General features: G+C 40.8%; 1 protein-coding gene across 2 annotated transcripts in view; it reads right to left on the bottom strand.

Annotated features, from left to right (window-relative positions):
- The window catches only part of LOC122558096 (glycogen [starch] synthase, muscle-like), a 79778-nt gene that overhangs the window by 13431 nt on the left and 42482 nt on the right, over positions 1-23865 (bottom strand). For both annotated transcript variants that reach the window (XM_087996620.1, XM_087996621.1), the window contains exons 8-12: positions 15567-15673; positions 6057-6116; positions 3662-3740; positions 1507-1620; positions 42-168 (exon numbers count right to left, since the gene is read on the bottom strand). In XM_087996620.1, coding sequence (XP_087852746.1) covers positions 42-168; positions 1507-1620; positions 3662-3740; positions 6057-6116; positions 15567-15673 — 487 coding nt within the window. The remainder of the gene's footprint in view (positions 1-41; positions 169-1506; positions 1621-3661; positions 3741-6056; positions 6117-15566; positions 15674-23865) is intronic.

Genomic DNA, 23865 nt, shown 5'->3' with positions numbered 1-23865 from the left:
GTAAAATATAGTGAAAAGCTTCAATATTGGTTGCAACTCACCAGGAGTATATCCCCATGGCTCATAGTAAGAAGGAAACACACCCAAATGGCAGCCACGTACAAACTCCTCATAATCCAAAGGAAGCAATGGGCTGGTGGAAGACAGGAACTCAGGGTGAAAGATGACCTGGAGAACGAACATAAGCTATTTAGAAGAAAGCAGAGATAAGGATGCCGTTATAAACCCCACCTGAAGCTGCAAGTGGGAAAGCCATGTGGCACTGGCCAATTAGGTTCAAGGTATAATCATTGCTTTGTGTTACCCAGGACTGCAGTGGGAAAATACAACTAGCATAAAGGCATGGATAATTAATAAGATTTCCACTCTGGATTGCTAATTAGAAAATATAAAACTTACCCAATCCACTGGTTTGAAACTAATCTTTGCCATATTGTATGTTTTATCTTTCAATTTGATGCTATCCTGTTAACTACAATTGGCTCATCCCTTTCATAGAATTCTTCTTTCTCTCTGGATATGTCTTTGTTGTAAGTCATGGACTACTTTTTAAAAATCTGTTTTGTTCCATTGCTGCTAATTCTCTTGCCTAAACAACCCAATCCTTCGGACTGCCTTGAGAATGAGATCATTGGCATCATCCAGCATGTTGTGTGTACAAATAGGAGGTAACGAACGCTGCTGTTTAACAACATGATACACATTTCAGAGAAGTGAAAAGGGTAAGAACTTGGTCAAAGAATGGTAATCCACTCCATCTAACTTTGCCATCATTGTTACTTAATTACCTTTATTTAAGTTTAGCACAATTGTTTCTGACCAAAATTTCTCCCGCTCAAACTGAATACTAAATTACACTATTTACTGTCATTGTATCCTAGGGGATCTTTGACTCTGAGATAACTTATTACACCTGCCTCATTACGCATTAATGTCTACTTTTTCCATGCAGAAGGTGGTGCTTGTGTGGAATGAGCTGCCAGGGGAAGTGGTAGCAGCTAGTACAATTGCAACATTTAAAAGGTATCTGGATGAGTATTTGAATAGAAAGGGTTTGGAGGGATATGGGCTGGGTGCTGGAAAGTGGGACTAGATTGGGTTGGGATTTCAGGTTGGCATGGATGAGTTGGACTGAAGGGTCTGTTTCAATGCTGTACATCTCTATGACTCGATGACTCTATAATTCTAGCATCTAGTGACCCAAATGAACACATCAGGTGATGACATTTCTTTGCTGTTATTTCTTTGTATGAATTTCTATAGAAAAGCACATATATACATGCTACAATTTATTCCTTTGTTGATGACAATCATACGAAAAAGTCAAAAACAATACATTGTTACAGAGTGTAATTTCTCCATTTACTAGAGATTCATGTATATAATAACCATTCTTAGACTATTAGCACAGCTTTATCTAATTGAAAATTGTCAGTCTCTGCTCATATGACCCATTCAGATTCATTAAAAAATTTTCATAGCAGCTAATAAAAGTAGCTTGCTTACCTTAATTCTGTCACTCATGCTATTAAACAACCCAATCCTTCGGACTGCCTTGAGAATGAGATCATTGGCATCATCCAGCATGTTGTGTGTACAAATAGGAGGTAACGAACGCCGCTGTTTAACAACATGATACACATTTCAGAGAAGTGAAAAGGGTAAGAACTTGGTCAAAGAATGGTAATTATTTTTAACACAATTTTCCCTTTCCAGAGTTAAAAATCTCACAACACCAGGTTATAGTCCAACAGGTTTAATTGGAGGCACTAGCTTTCGGAGCGCTGCTCCTTCATCAACTGGTTGTTTGTCTATAACCTGATGTTGTGTGACTTTTAACTTGGTACACCCCAGTCCAATACTGACGTCTCCAAATCATGACTTCCCCTTCCAGAATTGACAGTCACCAGTTTTTTTTTCTTGTTTGTGCTGGTTATGTATCTATGGTCTGCTCTGAAATTAAACCCATTTTAATCAACAGGCTAGCAGTTTGCAGAGCAGCAGTGTAGGACATCTGTGATTCCCATCTGAGTTTGACAGCATTCTTACCTAACTTCCGCATACACACATACACACGCACGCACAGAGTTTTCAGTGAACCTGTGAATGATTTTCAACATTTGCCTGAGTCAGGCAGATGCTAGGAATGATCATCCTGCTGTCCTGGTACTAGTTGTGAAAAGTCCCAACTATTTTCAAGTTAGGATCCATTTGTATTAGTCGCAGGTAGTACTTAATGAGAATGGCTTGTCACTCTGGGAAATCTCATGGCAGCAGTGGTGGCAAAGAATACTAAATAAGGCAAAGAAGTATTCCTGTTACTCTCAGACTCACAGATGAACACAAGTATTTGTGATCAGCTTGTAAGCAGTCCAAGAACTGTCAGGTAGGTAGCTTACCCTACTTCACATCCCAATCACTGCTGCTGCAAATTGTAAATGGACCCCACATCATCGCAAGGTTCCTGTTTTGTATACTTTCTTTCGCTTGATCATGTTGTGTGGGCATCATTGACTGGGCTAGTATTCATGTGCCATCCCTCAAGAAGGTGGCGGCTTTTTGAATTGCCACTGTCCTTAGGGTGGGGGTGCACCTGCAGTGCTGTTCCAGAATTTTGATCCAACAGCAGTGAAGTAATGATAACATATAGTTCCAAATGAGGACAGTATGGCTTTGAGATGAACTTGCAAGTGGTGTTCCCATGCCTGTCGGCTACCCTTGTCCTTCTAGATGATAATGGTTATGGTAATAATGAGTTGCAGCAGTACATATTGCAGATGGTACACACTGTATTGGTGGTAAAGAGAGTGGTATCTAAAGATGATGGACAGGTGCCAGTTAACTGATTTACTTTGTCTTGGACAGTGTCAAGCTTCTTGAGTGTTGTTAAAGTTGCAGTCATTCAGGCAAATGCAGACTATTCCATCACATTCCTAACGTTGCCTTGTAGATGATGGAGTCAGGAGGTGAGTTACTCACTTTAGAATTCCTAGGCTGTGACCTGCGTATGTAGCCACAGAATTTATTTACATGGCTGGTCCACTTCAGATTTTTGGTGATTGGTAACAGCCAGTACATTGATAGTTGAGGATTCAGCGATGGTAAAGTCATTGTTTGTGAAGGGGATGTAGTGAAGTAGACCTGTTCTGGGCAGCAAAACACACCTCACAAACGTGGGTTTGTCGAAAATTATCACGTGGCTAAATTTTAAACTTGATTTTTTTTAACCTCCGGTTTCTAGATAAACAAGGGGGAGAGGCACAGAAACTTAAATAAAACGAATGCTACAGAGGCTGGAAATCTGAAATGAAAACAGAAAATGTTTGAGAAACTCAGTCAGTGATGTTCGATTTGTGAAGAGAGAAAGAGAGTTAACATTTTGAGTCCGACATTATCTCTTCAGAACATTGGAACCAGGAATACGGAGGCCAACTGTGACTGTCCTACTACTGACCAAGGTTTAGAACTATATTTCACGTTCTTTTCGATTTACTCATTACCTAATTATTTATTTCCAAACCTTAACAATGGTTATCAGTGTGTTTTAAGTTTATTTAATTTCTTTTGCATTTTTCTTTATTGTGATATCGTTTACATTAGGTAAAGCCTGACAATGGGGACTCCAGAAAAGAAACCGGAGATTTCTCTGTTAAATACTTACCTGAGTAGCATATATGGCTCTCTTCATCATAGTGAAGTCCTCCTGATCCAAAATTGAGTTTATATTGGGCATCTCCCCTCTGAAACCAAATAAAGACTTTTTAAAAACAGCATCAAAGCTACAGTTTTAACATTTCACCTTCCCACAATTATTTAACTTTTTTTCACATTTTTTTTAAGTGCGTATTCAGGATATGACTACATGGACAATGAATCAGAAAAAAAATCTCCTCTTGCTGAGTAAAGAGGCATGCTGTCAGAGCTTTTCATTCTGCATTCATGAGGCTATGCAAGCATGCTATTTAAAAAAAATATTCAAAGGAATGTGGGCACTTCTCACCATGCTAATATTTATTGCCCCTCCCTCATTGCCAGAGGGTAGTTAGAGCCATTTCTGTGGATCTGGAGTCAAATGTAGGGCAGGCAAAGATTTTTACAACATTTGACTATGGTTTTATAGTCACCATTAGACCCTAAATTTCAGATACTTTGAACTGAATTTAATTTCCATCTGCTATGGTGGGATTTGCACCCAAGTCCCCAGAACATTGTGGATCCCTGGATTAATAATTGAGCCATCACCTTCCCCTAAGTAAATAGGAAAATTAAAAAATAAATAATTTATGCTAAACGAGAGAAAGATGATAGTTTGTCAAGTTGACCAGTTGGCTGAGGTATTGCCATGGGGAATGGATCAGGGAATAGTTGTCCCTCAAGCTTTCGTTTGATTAAGAAAGGCAAAACATACCACACACTCTGTTTCTTTATAGAGAACAGGGCCCTGCATATGAATACACGCCACTTGCGAACATAAGCGAGCCACATTGTGAGCCTGACAGGTCTTAAATTGGTTGTTAATTTAATTCTTTGCACACCTGGATTTTTCAGGCAATATTGTCCAATCATGTTAGCCACTAAGTTCTAAGCTTGATAAGCATGGCTGATTGGCTGCAGTCAGTATTCTGCCTGTTACAAACAGCCAAAGGGGCGTGTTGCCTGTTATGATCCACCTGTCACTGGGATGTAAAGCCTACCAAACTAGGCATCACTCCAGTACTAACATTAATGTTCCATGTTACTCATTTGTGTAGTAGGTAGAACATTTTTGGTTGCTTTTTCTCCAGCAACAGATTTTCTTCTATTTATTATCTACTGTCAGCACTTCAGGTCAAACATAGCATGGCATGGACACACAAAATTCTCCTCAAAACAATATGATATAATTTAATTTACTGCAAAGCATTCCTTTTCCATCACTATTAAATTTATCATGTCCTACACTAATTAGTTTTATGACCCATTTGGGTAAATTTTGCTTGTTTCTTTGATTCTTTATTTTACTGCCATCGTTCTGAGCTTGTTTCAATGCCAGGTTCCAGAATGGACAGCCTTGGTTCATCATATATTGCAAACAATGCTACACTCCGGTTTACACCCATGATACCTTCTTTATGATGGTTTTAAGCATTACTTGGGATACAACATTCCAGCACTAATCATTTTTAATGCAGAAAGTAAACTTATAATAATGCACACTTATATTTCACTTCATCAAATCTCAAAGAACCTCACACAATAAACAACCTTTTTCTCATGCTAAAGTCCTGTAAGAAAATACAGGCAGCATTCTGTGTTAGCAACATAGTGGGCGGCACGGTGGCACAGTGGTTAGCACTGCTGCCTCACAGCGCCTGAGACCTGGGTTCAATTCCCGCCTCAGGCGACTGACTGTGTGGAGTTTGCACGTTCTCCCCGTGTCTGCGTGGGTTTCCTCCGGGTGCTTCGGTTTCCTCCCACAGTCCAAAGATGTGCAGGTCAGGTGAATTGGCCATGCTAAATTGCCCGTAGTGTTAGGTAAGGGGTAAATGTAGGGGCATGGGTGGGTTGCGCTTCGGCGTGGACTTGTTGGGCCGAAGGGCCTGTTTCCACGCTGTAATGTAATGTAATCTAATCTAATCTTATGTAATCAGGTATAAAATCAATAATTTTCTCATTGCAATTGAGCTGGGGAGGAATATTGATCAGGACACTAGACTCACTGTTCTATTCTGAATAGTGTTTTGGAAACTTTAATATATACCTGAAAAAGAAGAGATTTTCCCACCAACAGACAGCAACTTCAATAATATTGCACTTTTTTATTCCTTCATTGGAGTGTTCAGACTCATGTTGAACTTGAAAGTTACCAACTCAAGAGTCAGAAAGTAACAGAACTGAGCTGATGCAGTTTTACAATTGTCACAGTATTGTAAAGAAAGGCAGAACTCCAAAGAGACAAAAATATTTAACATCAAGAAAATAACAAACAAGTGTCCAAATTGTTCAAACAATGTCTTGCAATGCAGCATTTGTTGTTATTAAATGACTGTGCTTGCATTTTCTGCAGAGGTACTTACTCCAAAAGAGACTCATAAAGCTTTTTGCCAAATTTTTCTTTGATCACATTGGCGGTGTCCCTGAGACAAAAATAAAATGAGAGTTCAGATAATAGGAATCTCTCTCTGTCACAATCTCATCTGAACCTGGAGACAGAATTTAATGATCTTCCTTTTTGCACCAGATGACGTTTGATCATCAATAAGAAAGCACAGAAGGCTTTATTTAACTGAAATAAAATATTAACTTGCTGATAATATAACTCCTCCTTTTGATTGACTCAAATTTACAACACCCACATTGCCTATGAACATGATAAAGGCTATTCAAAGTTAGCAGTTACAAGTTTTGAAGCTTATATCAATCAGCTGAAGTACCCTTTCCACTATATATCAAGTTTTGTACACGTCGCTCAGTGTTTGCAATATCCATTATACCTGCGCAAGGAATTGTGATAACTATTTTAATTTTTAAAATGTCAGATTCTATTATACACAATGTTTGCTATTTCATGGCATGAGCATATCGCCCTATGATTGTGTAACCGGACAATGGATTACCACAAATCATTCAAAACATACTCTAAATTTGTTTTTATTTAAAAAGGATTCCCCCAGCAATTGAAACTCGTAATATCCAAAATAATGGTTGGTTTATTTAAAAAAAAGTCATGCAGTTTACAATTACTTGATTATAATTACTCCCCTGAATTGTCCTGTTTCTCCTAATAAAGCTTTCATTTGAAGAATTTAGCTCCTTTTAACTGGTCTTGGACTTCATATTTTAAGTTGAAACAATGACATAATGAGCTGAAGTTGCAAACTATAATTAGCATGTGTCTAGAAAACTCTCCCCAGTTTCTCAGAATGTATCAACACTCCTTATGCAATTATTTTTCTAGATTCTATCCATTGAAGATAAGGAAAGTAGTGGGCAATTGAAAAGGGCAAAGGGTAGCTTCTGAAAGGACCAGAGTCAATAATACATATGCCATTAATATCTTCAAGCAGCTCCTCGAATCAAAAGGCACACTGAAGTACAGTCCCCAGGATCTCTGTGATGATAACTGCTTGCTTCACGTTCAATGACTGAAAATAAGAGGTCAAACCCTGATTGAGGCAGAAATCAAAAATCAGAAATCATGCTCAGGCAAAAGGCAGATAGAGGCCATGCAGTGGCAGCTCTAGACACATCAGTGGAACTAGAAAGACTGATATATACTGGGGCGCTTACAAGAAATATTAAGAAAAGCTTTTGAAACTGGGTAAAAGATCCTCTTGTATTTTTGAGTCTGTATGAACAATGCCACCACAGATGACAAATACTGATACAGTCTATGCTGTTTCCATTGAGTTTCCAAGCACTCTAATGGAGACAGCAATGCAGACAGCTGTTCATTCATTGCTGTAAAAATTCAGTAGTTGCCTTCACCAGACCTTGACAAGTATTGTGTACAGCCTTAGGTGACTTTCACAAATAATCTTGTTTAAATAGCAATCCTATTTATAAGCAGACCCCAGTGAGGTCTAATGAAAGGGAATAACAGTGCTTGTACTCCAGTCAGTATCTATACTCCATCTTAGTCCTCAGACTTGTGTCAATTAGCCAAGCTAGAAAAATGTACATTCAAGCCCTAAAACAGCACGCAATCCAGGCCAACACTGCAGAATAGTACTGGATGTAGGAAATGCCTTGTTTTGAATGATATTAAATGAAAACTCCACCTGCCCTCATAATAAATCTTATATTACCATTTGAAGAATAGTCAGCAAGTTCTTCTGGTGCCTTGACCAACATTTATTTCTTAATTTTAAAAATTAAGAACAGTTTTGTCATTCATTCATCACCTTACTGTTTATATGGCCTTTCATGAACAAATGAGCTTTCATACTTTGCTTTCAAATCAGCATTTCAGAAGTACTTCATTAGCAGGATGTCCTGAGGAAATAAGGGGTGTTACATTTATGCAAATACTTTCCCTCACTGCTTTTGCTGTATGATTCACCCAGTAAAAACTCAAATTCAATAACGCTAACCTATGTGCTATTGTGAAGAGGCGACACCCTCATGATATTATCACTGGACTATTAAGCCAAAGACCCAGCTAATGTTCAAATCCAACTACGGCAAATGGTGGAACTTGAATTCAATAAATACAATCTGGAATTAAGAGTCTAATGATGAACATAAATCCATTGTTGATTACCAGGTTCACTTATGTCCTTTAGGGACGGTAATTGCCATCCTTACCTGATCTGGCCTACATGTAAATCCAGAGCCACAGAATGTGGTTGACTCTTAACTGCCCTCTGGATGATTAGGGATGGGCAATAAATACTGCTCTAGCCAGTGACACCCTCATCCTGGGAATGAATTTTTTTTTAAACTTGGCAAAGGTGGTGCTTAGATGTTAGGGTGGAGCCCAGTTTAGAAATATTGCAAGTGGCATAAATTTTCTTTTTCAACCTCATGAAATGAGAAGAACATGTTAAAATGCACCCAAGAAGTAGTTTGAATCATTTGAGGTTCAACAATGCTATGTAGGAAGACATAGTAGTAGGTCTGACCTTAAAGGAAGTCCTTAATTACCAAACTCTGCGCATTCACATATATGCAGAGTGAACCTAATTTGGATCTTATAACATTTCTTCTCACTCTGACTTCACATAATCTCTGATTACTTCCAATTCTATTTCTATGCCTCTGCCAATTCTTGGTACATCTTGGTTATCCTCTTCACTGTTAGTTCCTGGTTCGCACATCTCTGCTAATTTGGTTCACATCCTCACAAACAGCACCAGCAAATCATCTGGCAAAGACATTGCTCCCAGCTCTATGAAAGTGCAACCCAATCAGCCTGGCCCCCAAGAATTGGTCCCAACATCCTAGCAATCAAAAGCTCTTTCTCCTGCACCACCTCTCCGGGCATGTATTCATCTGTTCCATCCTGTACTGGGATGTGCGCTGTACTGGGAGTGGTCTGGAGATTACTGTCTTTAAGGTCTTTCTTGCTTGTTTCCCTCCTAGCTCTCTAAACTAGGAGAGGTCACATCCCTCAATTCACCTGACCTCATTACCATCTGACCACTGGCTATTCATCCTCCACCATCCTGGGATTACATCTGCTATTGCAGAAATACCTGTCTGATCCCCATTATTTATTTTTCAAAATTCTCTTGAGTTCCTCAATACAGTTGAGTCACCTATCTTGCTGTAACTTGTCTATGACTGTACTCCTCAGTTGAGCCATTAACCCCATTAATATACAGAATAGCATACTAATTGGAGAATGAAATTCACTCAGGAGACTCCTTTGAATGACCAGATGACTCCTTGTTAACTGTCAGCCTCCCTTTCCCTTTCTGCTTGCATAGAATTAAAATTGTGGGTGACTACATCTATAAATTAGATTACATTACAGTGTGGAAACAGGCCCTTCGGCCCAACAAGTCCACACTGACCCGCCGAAGCGCAACCCACCCATATCCCTACATTTACCCCTTACCTAACACTACGGGCAATTTAGCATGGCCAATTCACCTGACCTGCACATCTTTGGACTGTGGAAGGAAACCGGAGCACCCGGAGGAAACCCACGCAGACACGGGGAGAACGTGCAAACTCCACACAGTCAGTCGCCTGAGGCGGGAATTGAACCCGGGTCTCTGGCGCTGTGAGGCAACAGTGCTAACCACTGTGCCACCATGCCGCCCACAATAAATGTGCAATCTCATTTTCTTGGATGTGCCACCGTGACGCCAATGATTGCTCAGGTTCTAAAACCCTGAGCACAAGCTACTGCTGCTATCAAATGAACATATTGTGAAGTTGCAAATCTACACATTTGTTGAATGTGTCATGAAGGGGTAGAACAGCCCACCTTCTATTGCATTCATGAACAGGTTATTTCACCCTCTGGGTGAGAGGAAAGGGACAAAGTGATTGTATCCTTATAATCTGTTGTGCATTTTGTCTAAATGTTGTCAATTATATGTCACAAAAATACCAGCCAGATGTCACTAGTTACCTTCATAAATTTAGTAAACAAAATAAACCAGCATCACCTATCAATTCACACAACAAATCACTCTCAAAGTGTATTGACTACTATTAAGCAAACAAATGAGTCAGGCATTTCAACCAGGATCATTTAGCAAACAACGATTAGTCGATTGAACCTTTTGGTTATATTGGTTCAGGAAAGATTCCCTATTCTTCAAAAATTGTCAAGCGATATTTAACAAGACAAACAGGTTCTTGGTTTAACATTCTGTTCAAAGGATACTCACTTCAGACTCAGACTAGGTTATTCATTTACTTTGGGCACTCAAACATTTGTTTCCAAACTACATGCTACAAAGTCGAATTGAAACATATTTCATCAGATCAAAATACAGACATTCACCTGGATCCTTTAACTGTTGCTTATGAAAAGGAGCTTTACATTCTTAAGCAGATGAATTTTGTAAGTATATAGTCAGAACAGAAATCTAAGCATGTATACCTATGAATCATAATTAAAAGACCACGGTAATCATCTCAGACATCCCCTATGTGGACAGAACCATAGACCTCTTGCATAATGGAATTCTTAATCTAATCCCGCCTCGGGCAACTGTCTGTGTGGAGTTTGCACATTCTCCCCGTGTCTGCGTGGGTTTCCTCCGGGTGCTCCAGTTTCCTCCCACAGTCTAAGGATGCGCAGGTTAGGTGAATTGGCCATGCTAAATTGCCCGTAGTGTTAGGTGAAGGGGTAAATGTAGGGGAATGGGTCTGGGTGGGTTGCTCTTCGGAGGGTCGGTGTGGACTTGTTGGGCCGAAGGGCCTGTTTCCACACTGTAAGTAATCTAATCAATGTAGCAATGGCAGGAACCTGCCTTCTAAACTTTTTAACAGAACTGTTGTTATCTCTTATTGCCACTTTTCTCCAAGCCCAAAACTAGATGTTTCAGGGTGAGGGGGTGCAGAAGACAGGTGAGGCAGGGTTAAATATATTTAAATCTAAATAACACAAATAAAAATAGATAAAAACCAAAAGAAGTAATATCTAACCCTAATCGATCCTGAACTTCCATACTTCTGTCTCACCTAATTTAATAATAATAAATAATATTGGGAGCACTTGAATCTTTTGTCAGCACTTTTTTAAAAAAAACAATTGATTTTTTTTTTAGAATTTATTTTCAGCTATTTAAGTTTTCCTTTTTGTCCTTCTGGTTTGACTTACTTTGAAGTACTTAATTATTAGTCCATGTTTTATGAGGTTGGAGAGAAGTGGAACAAATGGGCTTCAATTTTAAGGAACTCTACTGGGGCTAAGTTTCATTCTCGATGTCTCTGATTTGCAGAGATACTGCGTCAAATGGAGATTGGGAAATTAGCTTCCTATTGGTCCCAACTCTTTGGGGTCATCATTCAGATTATCTGAAGATGTGTTCTCAAAACCAGCTGTGCCAAAGTGAAGGTATTATAGATTCCATTATTTTATTTTATTAACTCTGTCATAAGGTGACAGAAATACAAGCTAAAAGGACAAAAGGCATGATAGTACAACATAAACATGAAGAAGGATGGAAATTGGACAAACAAAGAAATAAAATTGGGGCTTGAGAGGATGTGAATCTGAAAACTTTATCACTGTCAACAGCTGCTGTCCAAAAAACGAAGTTAAATGAGACAAAGTGAGGGGATAGGTCATAGCCTGAATAATGGAATTCATTGTTGAGTCCAGAAGGCTGTGAAGTGCTTAACTCAAAGGTGTTATGGACCAGACCAGACCCTCTCAGAACATTTCAGGAAGGTAGCCCAGACTCTAACTTTTCTAGTTGATTTAGGCAGATAAAAGGTGGATATTCCAGGAGTGATGCAGCCGGTTAAGCCACTTGGCTTCAATTAATACAAAATTTAATTACACACCATCGAATGAAACACAAGCAAAAGAAAACAGAATTTAGATTAACACTTATTTGAAAACCCAACAGACATGATAACCCTGCAATTTAACAAAGAAGCTGTTCCAATTTCCTGCAACATCTCCATTCACCCTTTGTGAAAAGAAAGTAAATTCAAACACAGATTCTTACAGGAGAGATGTCAGAGGGAAGGAGAGAGAGCGGATCAGCCTGGGATCATTTTCTGAAGCATGGAACCTCTTTCCATTGTAGCTGCTTCTCTGTCCCCATCAGTTTCTAAACCAAAACTAAACTATAAAAATCCCTGAACTGGGAGAACTGGCTTCTCCCCTTTCTTTGTACAAGTGTTTAAAAAAAACCTAATGGCCTCCCCTGATTGTTGACTTAGGCAGAGCCTGGTGGCCATGTCGACACCTCTGCCTTTTACAACCCCTTTTGAAAAAAAGGACAACATAACCTTGATAAAGGAGCAGCACCTGGTGGCCATGTCGACACCTCTGCCTTTTACAACCCCTTTTGAAAAAAAGGACAACATAACCTTGATAAAGGAGCAGCATCATCACAAAGGAAACTGCTGTTTGTCAAACCTACATTGAGCTTCACTGGAGTGACACAGGAGACCAAGAACAGAAAAGCCAGATTAAGAGTGCAGTGGAAATTAAATAAAAGTGACATGAAGTCAACTGAATGGTGTTATTCTTCAAAGTGGTCACGCAATCTGTCCTTGGACTCCCCACAATAGAGGGGAGTCCAAGAATATACTTAAAAGAAGTGCACTTTTATCACAAGTAATTTCATATGGAAGGATGTTTGGAACTTTAAATGGTGAGAAGAAAGGAGATAAAAGGAATATGCCATGTTCAGGATTGCATAAAAAGGCAAAAAGATTCAAAAGTTTAATGAGTTCAGTGAATTCAGGCAAGTCACTTGACTAAGACACAATATGCAAAATTGTAGCATTTTAACAAATCTCAAACACACCTTTCTTGTCCAGAGATATCTGACTATGTTTTGCTACTGAAAACAGTCCTAACATCCCTGTACCAGTCAACTCCCTCCCTCCACAGAATGAGCCTCCTAACAAAACCAAAATCTTTTTTGGGATTCAACAAAAACAACAAAGTTACCTGAGTCAGCATTGAGAACCAAGGCAGCATAAAGCCCATCCCCACTATTGTTCAGAATCAACAACAAAACCTGGGCTTTGATACTTCATGTAAATCAAATACCAGACTATCTGATTCAGAAACAAGAAATACACCTATACAAGATGAATACAAATGATGGATAACGTACATTGTGACAGAAAACAACGCTTCTTTGTTCCAATGCCCACAAGCAGGTGCTAAAACTCTCACTCATCTTAATGTAGTTACTCTGAGTGAAGGTGCTTATTAAATAATAACAATGAGATCTTTCATACAAAAACAGCCTTTGTGTTGCAAATGTAGTCAGAACTTGAAATACTTGAGCTTTTCAAGACCAACTGAAAGAGAACAGCAAGAAATTTGAGGTACAGAAAGTAGAGGAGGGAAGTTATCAGCATGTTATTGATGTATTGCAAAGTGCGCATTTTTTTTGTAAGGCCATGCATGAGGTGGTATTGTTCACCAGCCTTCATAAATACTCTAGTTGACATCGCAGCTGTTTGTATGAAAACTGCCATTCAAATTAGAGAAGAACAAACTAGAGCTGAAAAAGTGCAAACGGTCATAGACTTCAATGCAGTTTCTTGTTTAAATGAATACAGATCTTTAAATACTAGTCAAATCTGGCGTCTACAGCAAGTTGAGATAAAGGGATCACTAGCTCTAGTAGAATACGATAGCCAACAGGAAGAGAAACTATGTTGCTTTTTAAAATCAAATCTTAGCAAAATTTCTTGTAAATTAAATACGCAACAAGTAAGTTTTATAGCAATCCACACATATGAAAGCTATCTTAGTGATTTGCATTTTGGAAGAGAAATAAAAAAAAGGATGCAGAGTGGAGTGGAAATGGAAATGCATTGGAAGGAATCAATGGCTCAGTCTATGAGAAGAGTTTTAATAGGATTTGTTAAAGCAGTTTGAGATTTGACAAGGTAAAGGCGTACTAACTGTAGGAGAACAGAGTTGTTGAACAACCAGTGATGGGACAAAGAGTGTGTGGAGAAATATGGAGAACTGTGGTGTTTGAGGACTGGAGACATGGGGGAGACAAAGTGGTAGGTGATGATAAAGCTGGTTGGATTGAGGTCTTGAAGGTGTTTGAAACTAAAAATGCAATTTGAAATTAACTTCCTGAGGCAGAGAAACTGAGTAAAGCCTTCAAAGTTCAGAAATATTTGGACTCAGGGACAAAATGTAGATTAGCATGTAAGTTGCAGCATTTTGTTTCATTCAGGTATATGATGTGCTGAGACAAGGCAGCCAGTTAAGAAAATGGGGAGGTAGAGTGCTGATGAGCTGAAAAAAGGAGTGGGGCAACCATTAGAATGTAACTGCAAAGGGAAGCACTGGCAGTTTTAACAATGCAATGATTCAGTGCCCCATGTCACATTCAGAAGGTAGAGGTACATTACCGAGAGAGTAAAGAAAGGACAAAGAGGAAATACTAGCAAATCCAGGCGTGCCAAGTCCCCAGCCTTTCTATTTCAATGCTACCCACTAATCATCTTCCTATGATTTCAGTGACAGTTAGTTTCTTAGGACACAGGGTTTAAAGTAGCAGAACTTTTCTAGGCTGATTTCCTGCATACAATTCTCCTTCAAGAGTGGAAGTGGGTAACAGTTTTGAATCCTTATGATGTACAAGGATCTAGCAGCTTACCACTGTGCACACAATGACAGATAGCAGCATAATTAAGGCCAAGTAGCAGAAAGTGGGTGCAAGCAGTTTGCCTCACTTATTGAAATCTCGGGGCGACTCAGAAATTATGATGGGTTCTCTGTTGTTTTCTTTAAGTGGCTGCTGCTCTCAACTGTCCAATTCCCGCCTGGAAAGTGAAACTGGCCCTGTTCCCTTCCTCGGTAATTGGACGGTAACCATGAGACCAGTGGCAAATGATCCCATCCATAGCGGGCACTGGAACACAACTTTCGATTTTTATTAAGATGTTGGGGGTAAGTCTTGAGATTTCACAATAATGTTAATTTGGTGATGATAGCAAATAGGCAGACCCTTTTTTTAATCTGGCAGGGTTTGTTTTTGCGGATGGTAATGAAAAAGAAAATTGGGGGAAACCACAAGACAGGCTGCTGCCCTATCTTACACCATTACAAAGTGAAGACCTCCCCTCCGTCTATTTTTGGAGTAAATCTGCTGTGAATCCAAATCAAAACATTCAAAGGTCCAAATGGTTCCATAGCCATCCAAGCAATTTCACTAACATTGCTCTTCCTTCTCTTAAGATTACTAAAGATGAGCAGTTGGGTTTCACGTTCTCATTCAGAGTTTGTTAGAATTTTCACCTTCAGATGACTAGGCTCCAATATCATTACAAATACAAGTTGTACTTGTATGTGTTACCCACAGGTTCTACTGTAATCTAGTATTCTTTTAAATCATCATTTCAGTGACTTTTACACATAACTGCAACACTTCTTGGGGACTACTTTCAGTGCGTGCTTTCCTTACCAAAGTTGTTTTCGTACTGCTTGCCCCTTAAGTGTTTCCACATTGAAGTTATTGGTCCTTGCAGGCATGATGAAAAATGCAACCACCGTTACTTCACTTCGGTTTGCCTGTTTCAGAACAGAAACATTAAGTGAGGTCTTACTTTTCAGGCTGAATGAACTGTTCAAAAGTAATAGTACGTTAGTGAATGTTAACTTGCAGCTCTAACCTGCGCATATTATTTTTCTTATTTCACAACGTCCCATTGCCCTCAGTACACCGGGACAAATATAAAGTGCAAATAAATGGCATTAAGAATGCCCACAAGGGTAATATACTGGATTCTTGCTGGCATCTGTGGAGTTAAACTCCTGCAACGGACAGTCTTCAGAAGAAAACTGAAGGTGCAGAAAAATGCAACTTCTGCCAATAAATAAATGAATTCTGCACTCGATGGAATTATTAATGACCTGATTCATTTTTAAGTTGCAGGCTGCTTTAAGAGTGTAATGCTAACCTTGGCTGGCAGTCCTGCTGAGTGATGAATAAAAAGATTTCTTCACATTTGTGAAATTGCTCTATTCCTTGCATTTTCAGCTATTACTGCAAACGATGAGAGGGTTTGTTGGCCCAATAGAACATTGCTCCCAAGAGACCTACAAGATGATTCCTACTGTAATGGTTTAATGGATGTCCCCCAGTGAAATGTTAGGATTATGTAGATGCCTATACTCAGCCACAGAAGCCAAATGGCATATTTAATGTGAAAGGCAAAAGTGAGGACTACAGATGCTGGAAATCATTTTAGATTACAGTGGTGCTGGAAAAGCACAGCAGGTCAGGCAGCATCTGAGGGACAGGAAAATCGACGTTTCGGGCAAAAGCCCATCATCACGAATGAGGCAGGGTACTTCCAGGTGGAGAGATAAATTGGAGGGGGTGGGCTGGGGAGAAGGTAGCCAAGAGTACAACAGATGGATGGAGGTAGGGATGAAGGCGATAGGTCAGAGGGGAGGGTGGAGCGGATAGGTGGGAAGGAAGATTGGCAGGTAGGACAGGTCATGAGGACGGTGCTGAGCTGGAATGTTGGAACTGGGGTAAGGTGGAGGATGGGGAAATGAGGAAATTGTGAAGTCCACATTGGTGTCCTGGGGTTGAAGTGTTCTAAGGCGGAAAATGAGTGTTCTTCCTCCAGGCGTCAGGTAGTGAGGAAGTGGTGGTGGAGGAGGCCCAGGACCTGCATTCCTCAGCAGAGTGGGAGGGAGAGTTAAAATGTTTGGTCAAGGGGCAGTGGGATTGATTGGTGCGGGTGTCCTGGATATGTTCCCTAAAGTGCTCTGCTAGGAGACATCCAGTCTCCCCAGTGTAAAGGAGACCGCATCGGGAGCAACGGATACAATAAATGACATTGGTGGATGTGCAGGTGAAACTTTGATGGATGTGGAAGGCTCCTTTGATGCCTTGGATGGTGGTGAGGGGGAGGTGTGAGTGCAGGTTTTGCAATTCCTGCGGTGGCAGGGGAAGGTGCCAGGAGGGGGCGGTGGGTTGTTGGGGGGCATGGACATATCCTACCTGCCAATCTTCCTTCCCGCTCCACGCTCCTCTCTGACCTATCACCTTCATCCCCACCTCCATTGACCTATTGTATTCTTGGCTACCTTCTCCCAAGCCCCACCCGCTCCCATTTATCTCTCCACTCCAGAGGTCCACTGCCTCATTCCTGATGAAGGGTTTTTGCCGAAACATCGATCTTCCTGCTCCTCGGATGCTGCCTGACCTGTTGTGCACTTCCAGCGCCACTCTAATCTAGACCCATATTTAATGAGAATATCACGTATGCCATTTTTACAAACTGAAGTCTGCATCTCAGGACAAGTGATTCTGTTTCATTTTGGAGTCAATTTATTTTAGTCAGAAAAATAGTTCTGAGCACCTCTATGCTCGAGACAACTAAACAGTGAAAACCTGGGACCACAGGAGGTCCAAGCCAAGTCAGGGATTTATATGCATGATCTGGTAAACTGTAGAAGACGTAGAAAAAAATTAAAACATCTACGATAATGCTGGCCTTTATATTTACAAATCTTAATTAAATATAATGGGCTAAAAGTTACACTTTACTCATGGAAGTATCAACCATTTATTCAGGACTATTAACAGCTCCAAGCACGATATTTTAGGAAGAATATATTGACCTTTCAGGGAGTGCAGTGTAAAGTTACCAGAAATGATACCTAAACCCTTAACATTAAATTTGGAATGAAGATGACACAATTTGGGGTCATATTCGTGAAACTTCAGTTTACTGGAGATTTTCTCACATTTTTATTAATATCACAAGATATTAGACAGGAACCTGACAGGGTAGTTGAAGAAATAGCTTTCACTGATTGACAAGTCTAGAACAAGTGGATATAGGTTAAAAATTAAAGCTAGGTTTTCATGGGTTGAAATTACTAAACACCTCTACAGTAAATAAATTCTACCTTTGGTGCAAAGAACTGATACTGGCAACAAAGGTTGGATGAAAGAAGCAGTTGTTTGTTATATCTTGATCCAATCTGGAAGGTACATGAGTGCGCATTCTGTTTGGTATTCTATTGTGCTAGAAGAGCATCAATGTATATAGCAAAATGTAGTGAAAGATACTCCAGGAATGGAAGCAATTGTTAAAAAAAATCTGCTTGTCCATAGCTGTGCAGTCACAATAAAAGAAACCAAAAAAAGAGATGTTGATGATGCCAGTGCAGTGTGTGAAAACTTTAGATGCAAGGTAAAGCAACAGCATAACACGTTCTGGATTTTATCAACTCTGCGGAAACATTAAAACTGACAGATAAGCGTTTTGCTAAGATAAAATAAAACTACAAAATGAGATGCAACATATCAAGTACTCCAGGAAGTTGAGATGAAAGGATGGCCTGAAACCAATAAGAACACATGGTTGCTGTAAGAGCATATTAGATATACAGAGATAAAGTGATCACTGCAGAGGATATCATGTACAAGGAACTAAAGTCATTACCTCTAAAGAGATGGGAAAAAGGCACGTTATACATGTAAGATGTTGTTAGCTGTTCATCTAGTGTCTCTAGTATCCCCACAGTACTATTTGGGAGGGAGATCCTGGACCTCTCCATCTCCAACGACCGACTAACCACAGACATCTATGACAAGCCCACTGTCAGCCACAGCTACCTAGACAACCCTTCCTCCCACCCTACCTCCTGTAAAAACACCATCCCTTATTCCCAATTCCTCCACCTCCACCGCATCTGTTCCCAGGATGACCAACTCCACCTTAGAAAATCCCAGATGGCCTCCTTCTCCAAAGATCACAATTTCCCCTCCCACGTGGTTGATGATGCCCTCCAGTGCATCTCCTACACTTCCCACACATTCGGCCTCGAACTCCACTCCTTCCAATGCAACAAAGACAGAACTCTTTCCTCCTCCCCCACCCCCCCAATCCCTGGTCCTCACCTATCCTAGTCCCAAGCCTCCAACTTGGCACCACCCTCCTGACCTGTCCATTACCTTTTCCATCTATCCGCTCCACTCTCCTCTCCAACCTATCACCTTCGCCCCCATCTTCATCTACCAATCGCATTCCCAGCTACCTTCCCCCCAACCCCACCCCCTCCCATTTATCTCTCAGCCCTGGCCCACAAGCCTCATTCCCGATGAAGGACTTGTGCTGATCTCAATAACCAGCCCACCTTCCATATTATGGGATAAGCTCGAGATGGGGGACTGGATAGGTGGTAGACCACTTACCTCTTGGACAATTTTCTGTCCACCAATGCTAAAATCACATGAGGAACGGCGCATAATATCTGGTCTGATATCTGATATCTGCATGGTTAGCAGAAAGATGGAGTACAAAGCAGAAGTAGCTTTTGCTGCTTCAGGCACAGCAGACTCTCAGTCAGGAATGCTGGACCAGTCACTAATCAATTGGAAGAATGCAACTAATATAGTATCAGTTTCTGGAGTTGAGGTTATGATCCAGCCGGGCTTGGGAGATTTACCCTGTTCTTCAAGGAGGTTTGCCTCCTCACCTTATCCCACACTTTCAGAATGGTACACCTCATATAATCTATAGTCAAAAAGTGTGGTGCTGGAAAAGCACAGTCGGTCAGGCAGCATCAGAGGAGCAGGAGAGTCGACGTTTCGAGCAGACGCTCTTCATCAGGAATGCGGGGTGGGGCGGTGATGGCAAGAGGGCTGAGAGATAAATGGGAGGGAGGCCAATAACCCAAAAGTTCCTTGCTTGAAAGGGAAAAGACTGAAGGCAACTTCCAAAATTTCCACAGGGAAATGATGGAGAAAAATAATTGCTGGTAATAAAATTCAAATGTTTCATAAGATTTGTTGGAAATTTCATAAGAAGAAGTTTATGAAGCATATAGAATAAGACATCAAGGGTAGCAACTGATGGAGCAAATCTGAATTTACAGGATGATAGATCACAGGAGGAGAACATCTGGATCATTGTAGCTGCAGCAGCTCCTTGAAAGAGCTATCCAATTCGTCCCATTTCCTTTGCTCTATGCTGCTGACTGTTCAAGGTGGAGCTTATCATTTCAGGACTGATCTCAGCAAGTATCAATGGCTTCAAGTTAGGTCAGAAGAGAGAAATTAAATATGTAGTCAAACCAAATCTTGAAGGGACAGCCCATTAGTAGTTATATTGCCAACTAAGTAAAAAGATGTTGTTTCCTGCCATCTTGTGGAGAAAGTGAGGACTGCAGATACTGGAGATCAGAGCTGAAAATGTGTTGCTGGAAAAGCGCAGCAGGTCAGGCAGCATCCATGGAGCAGGAGAATCGATGTTTCGGGAATGAACCCTTCTTCAGGAATGAGAAAAGGGTGTCCAGCAGGCTAAGATAAAAGGTAGGGAGGAGGGACTTGGGGGAGGGGCGTTGGAAATGCTTCTTCCTGACTTCTCCACCCCCACCCCCACCCCCACTCCGGCCTATCACCCTCACCTTAACCTCTTTCCACCTATCGCATTTCCAACACCCCTCCCCGAAGTCCCTCCTCCCTACCTTTTATCTTAGCCTGCTGGACACACTTTCCTCATTTCTGAAGAAGGGCTCATGCCCGAAACGTCGATTCTCCTGTTCCTTGGATGCTGCCTGACCTGCTGCGCTTTTCCAGCAACACATTTTCAGTCCTGCCATCTTGTGGCCAAACACTAACAGCAAGGTACTTGTCAAAACAGCAAAAATCAGCTGAACACTTCTTTATAAAATGTTCTTTTATCTTGTTGTATCTTCCTCGGTCAGTTTTCTCCATATTTTTATTAAGTCATCTGTAGTCTGATAGGAAATTCAGTGGACAGATACACATATGCCTATTCCTGCCAATAAGATCTACTTAGTTAAAATGAGGCAGGAATAGGAGGATAGAGCAGGTGAATGCATGGCTGAGGAGCTGGTGTATGGGAGAAGGATTCACATTTTTGGATCGTTGGAAGCTCTTTTGGGGTAGAAGTGACCTGTACCAAAAGGACAGATTGCACCTAAATTGGAAGGGGACCTATATATTGGCAGGGAGATTTGCTAGAGCTGCTTGGGAGGATTTAAGCTAGTAAGGTGGGGATGAAGGGGTGGGATAGTGAGGAAAGAGATCAATCTGAGACTGGTACAGTTGAGGACAAAGGTGAGTCAAACAGTCAGGGCAGGCAGGATCAAAGCAGAGAACAAGGTAGGACTGATAAATTAAACTGTATTTATTTCAATACAAGTGGTTTAACAGGGAAGGCAGATGAACTCAGGGCATGGTTAGGAACATGGGACTGGGATATAATAGCAATTACAGAAACATGGCTCAGGGATGGACAGTACTGGCAGCATAATGTTCCTGGATACAAGTGCTACAGGAAGAACAGAAAGGGAGGCAAGAGAGGAAGCGGAGTCGTGTTTTTGATAAGGGATAACATTACAGCTATACTGAGGGAGGATATTCCCAGAAGTACATCCAGGGAAGTTATTTGGGTGGAACTGAGAAATAAGAAAGGAATTATTACCTTATTGGGATTGCATTATAGACCCCCTAATAGTCAGAGGGAAATTGAGAAACAAATGTGTGGGGGGATCTCAATTATCTGTAAGAATAATAGGGTGGTTATGGTAGGGGATTTTAACTTTCCAAACATAGACTGGGACTGCCATATTGTTAAGGATTTAGATGGGGAGGAATTTGTTAAGTGTATACAAGAAAATGTTCCGATTCTGTATGTGGATGTACGTACTAGAGAAGGTGCAAAACTTGACCTATTCTTGGGAAATAAGGCAGGGCAGGTGATTGAGTGGGGGAGCACTTTGGGGCCAGCAACCATAATTCTCTTAGTTTTAAAATAGTGATGGAGAAGGATAGACCAGATCTAAAAGTTGAAGTTCTAAATTGGAGAAAGGCCAATTTTGACAGTATTAGGCAAGAATGTTCAAAAGCTGATTGGGGGCAGATGTTCGCAGGTAGAGGGACGACTGGAAAATGTGAAGTCTAGAAATGAGATGACGAGAATCCAGAGAAAGTATATTCCTGTCAGGATGAAAGGGAATGCTGGTAGGTATAGGGAATTCTGGATGACTAAAGAAATTGAGGGTTTGGTTAAGAAAAAGAAGGAAGCATATGTAAGGTATAGACAGGATAGATCAAGTGCATTCTTAGAAGAGTATAAAGGAAGTAGGAGTGTACTGAAGAGAGAAATCAGGAGGGCAAAATGAGAGAGCTTTGGCAAATAGAGTTAAGGAGAATCCAAAGGGTTTTTACAAATACATTATGGCCCTCAAAGATCAGCAAGTCAGTCTTTGTGTGGAGCCGCAGATGGGGGCGATACTAAATGAGTATTTTGCATCTGTTTTTACTGTGGAAAATGACATGGAAGATATAGAATGTTGGGAAATAGATGGTGATATCTTGAAAAATGTTCATATTACAGAGGAGGAAGTGCTGAATGTCTTGAAACGCATAAAAATAGATAAATCCACAGGACCTGATCAGGTGTACCCTAGAACTCTGTGGGGAAACTAGAGAAGTGATTGCTGGGCCTCTTGTTGAGATATTTGCATCATCGATAGTCACAGGTGAAGTGCCGGAAGACTGGAAGTTGGCTAACGTGGTGCTACCGCTTAAGAAGAGTGGGAAGGACAAGCCAGGGAACTATAGACCAGTGAGCCTGATGCGGTGGTGGGCAAGTTGTTGGAGGGAATACTGAGGGACAGGATGTACATGTATTTGGAAAGGCAAGGACTGATTAGGGATAGTCAACATGGCTTTGTGTGTGGGAAATAGTGTCTCACAATCTTGATTGAGTTTTTTGAAGAAGTAACGAACAGGATTGATGAAGGCAGAGAGTGGTAGACGTGTTCTATATGGACTTCAGTAAGGCGTTCAACAGGGTTCCCCATGGGAGACTGGTTAGCAAGGTTAGATCTCACAGGAAATACAGGGAGAACTAGCCATTTGGATACAGAACTGGCTCAAAGGTAGAAGAGAGAGAGTGGTGGAGGAGGGTTGTTTTTCAGACTGGAGACCTGTGACCAATGGAGTGCCACAAGGATCGGTGCTGGGTCCACTATATTTCATCATTTATATAAATGATTTGGATGTGAGCATAAGAGGTATAGTTAGTAAGTTTGCGAATGACACCAAAATTGGAGGTGTAGTGGACAGTGAAGAAGGTTACCTCAGATTACAAGGGGATTTTGATCAGATGGGCCAATGGGCTGACAATTGGCAGATGGAGTTTAATTTAGATAAATGTGAGGAGCTACATTTTGGGAAAGCAAATCTTAGCAGGACTTATACACTTAATGGTAAGGTCCTAGGGATTGTTGCTGAACAAAGAGACCTTGGAGTGTAGGTTCATAGTTCCTTGAAAGTGGAGTTGCAGTAGATAGGATAGTGGAGGAGGCGTTTGGTATGCTTTCTTTTATTGGTCAGAGTATTGAGTACAGGAGTTGGGAGGTCATGTTGCGGCTGTACAGGACATTGGTTAGGCCACTGTTGGAATATTGCATGCAATTCTGGTCTCCTTCCTATTGGAAAGATGATGTGAAACTTGAAAGCATTGAGAAAAGATTTACAAGGACGTTGCCAGGGTCAGCGGATTTGAGCTATAGGGAGAGGTTGAATAGGCTTGGGCTGTTTCTTCTGGAGTGTTGGAGGCTGAGGGGTGACCTTATAGAGGTCTATAAAATCATGAGGGGCATGTATAGGATAAATAGACAAAGTCTTTTCCCTGGGGTGGGGAAGTCCAGAACTGGACAGCATAGGTTTAGGGTGAGAGGGGAAAGATATAAAAGAGACC

This window comes from Chiloscyllium plagiosum, unplaced genomic scaffold (assembly GCF_037043375.1).
Source record: "Chiloscyllium plagiosum isolate Xiang-an unplaced genomic scaffold, Cpla_swu_hap1 HiC_scaffold_18, whole genome shotgun sequence".
NCBI lineage: Eukaryota > Metazoa > Chordata > Chondrichthyes > Orectolobiformes > Hemiscylliidae > Chiloscyllium > Chiloscyllium plagiosum.
This window is presented reverse-complemented; position numbering and strand designations above follow the sequence as displayed.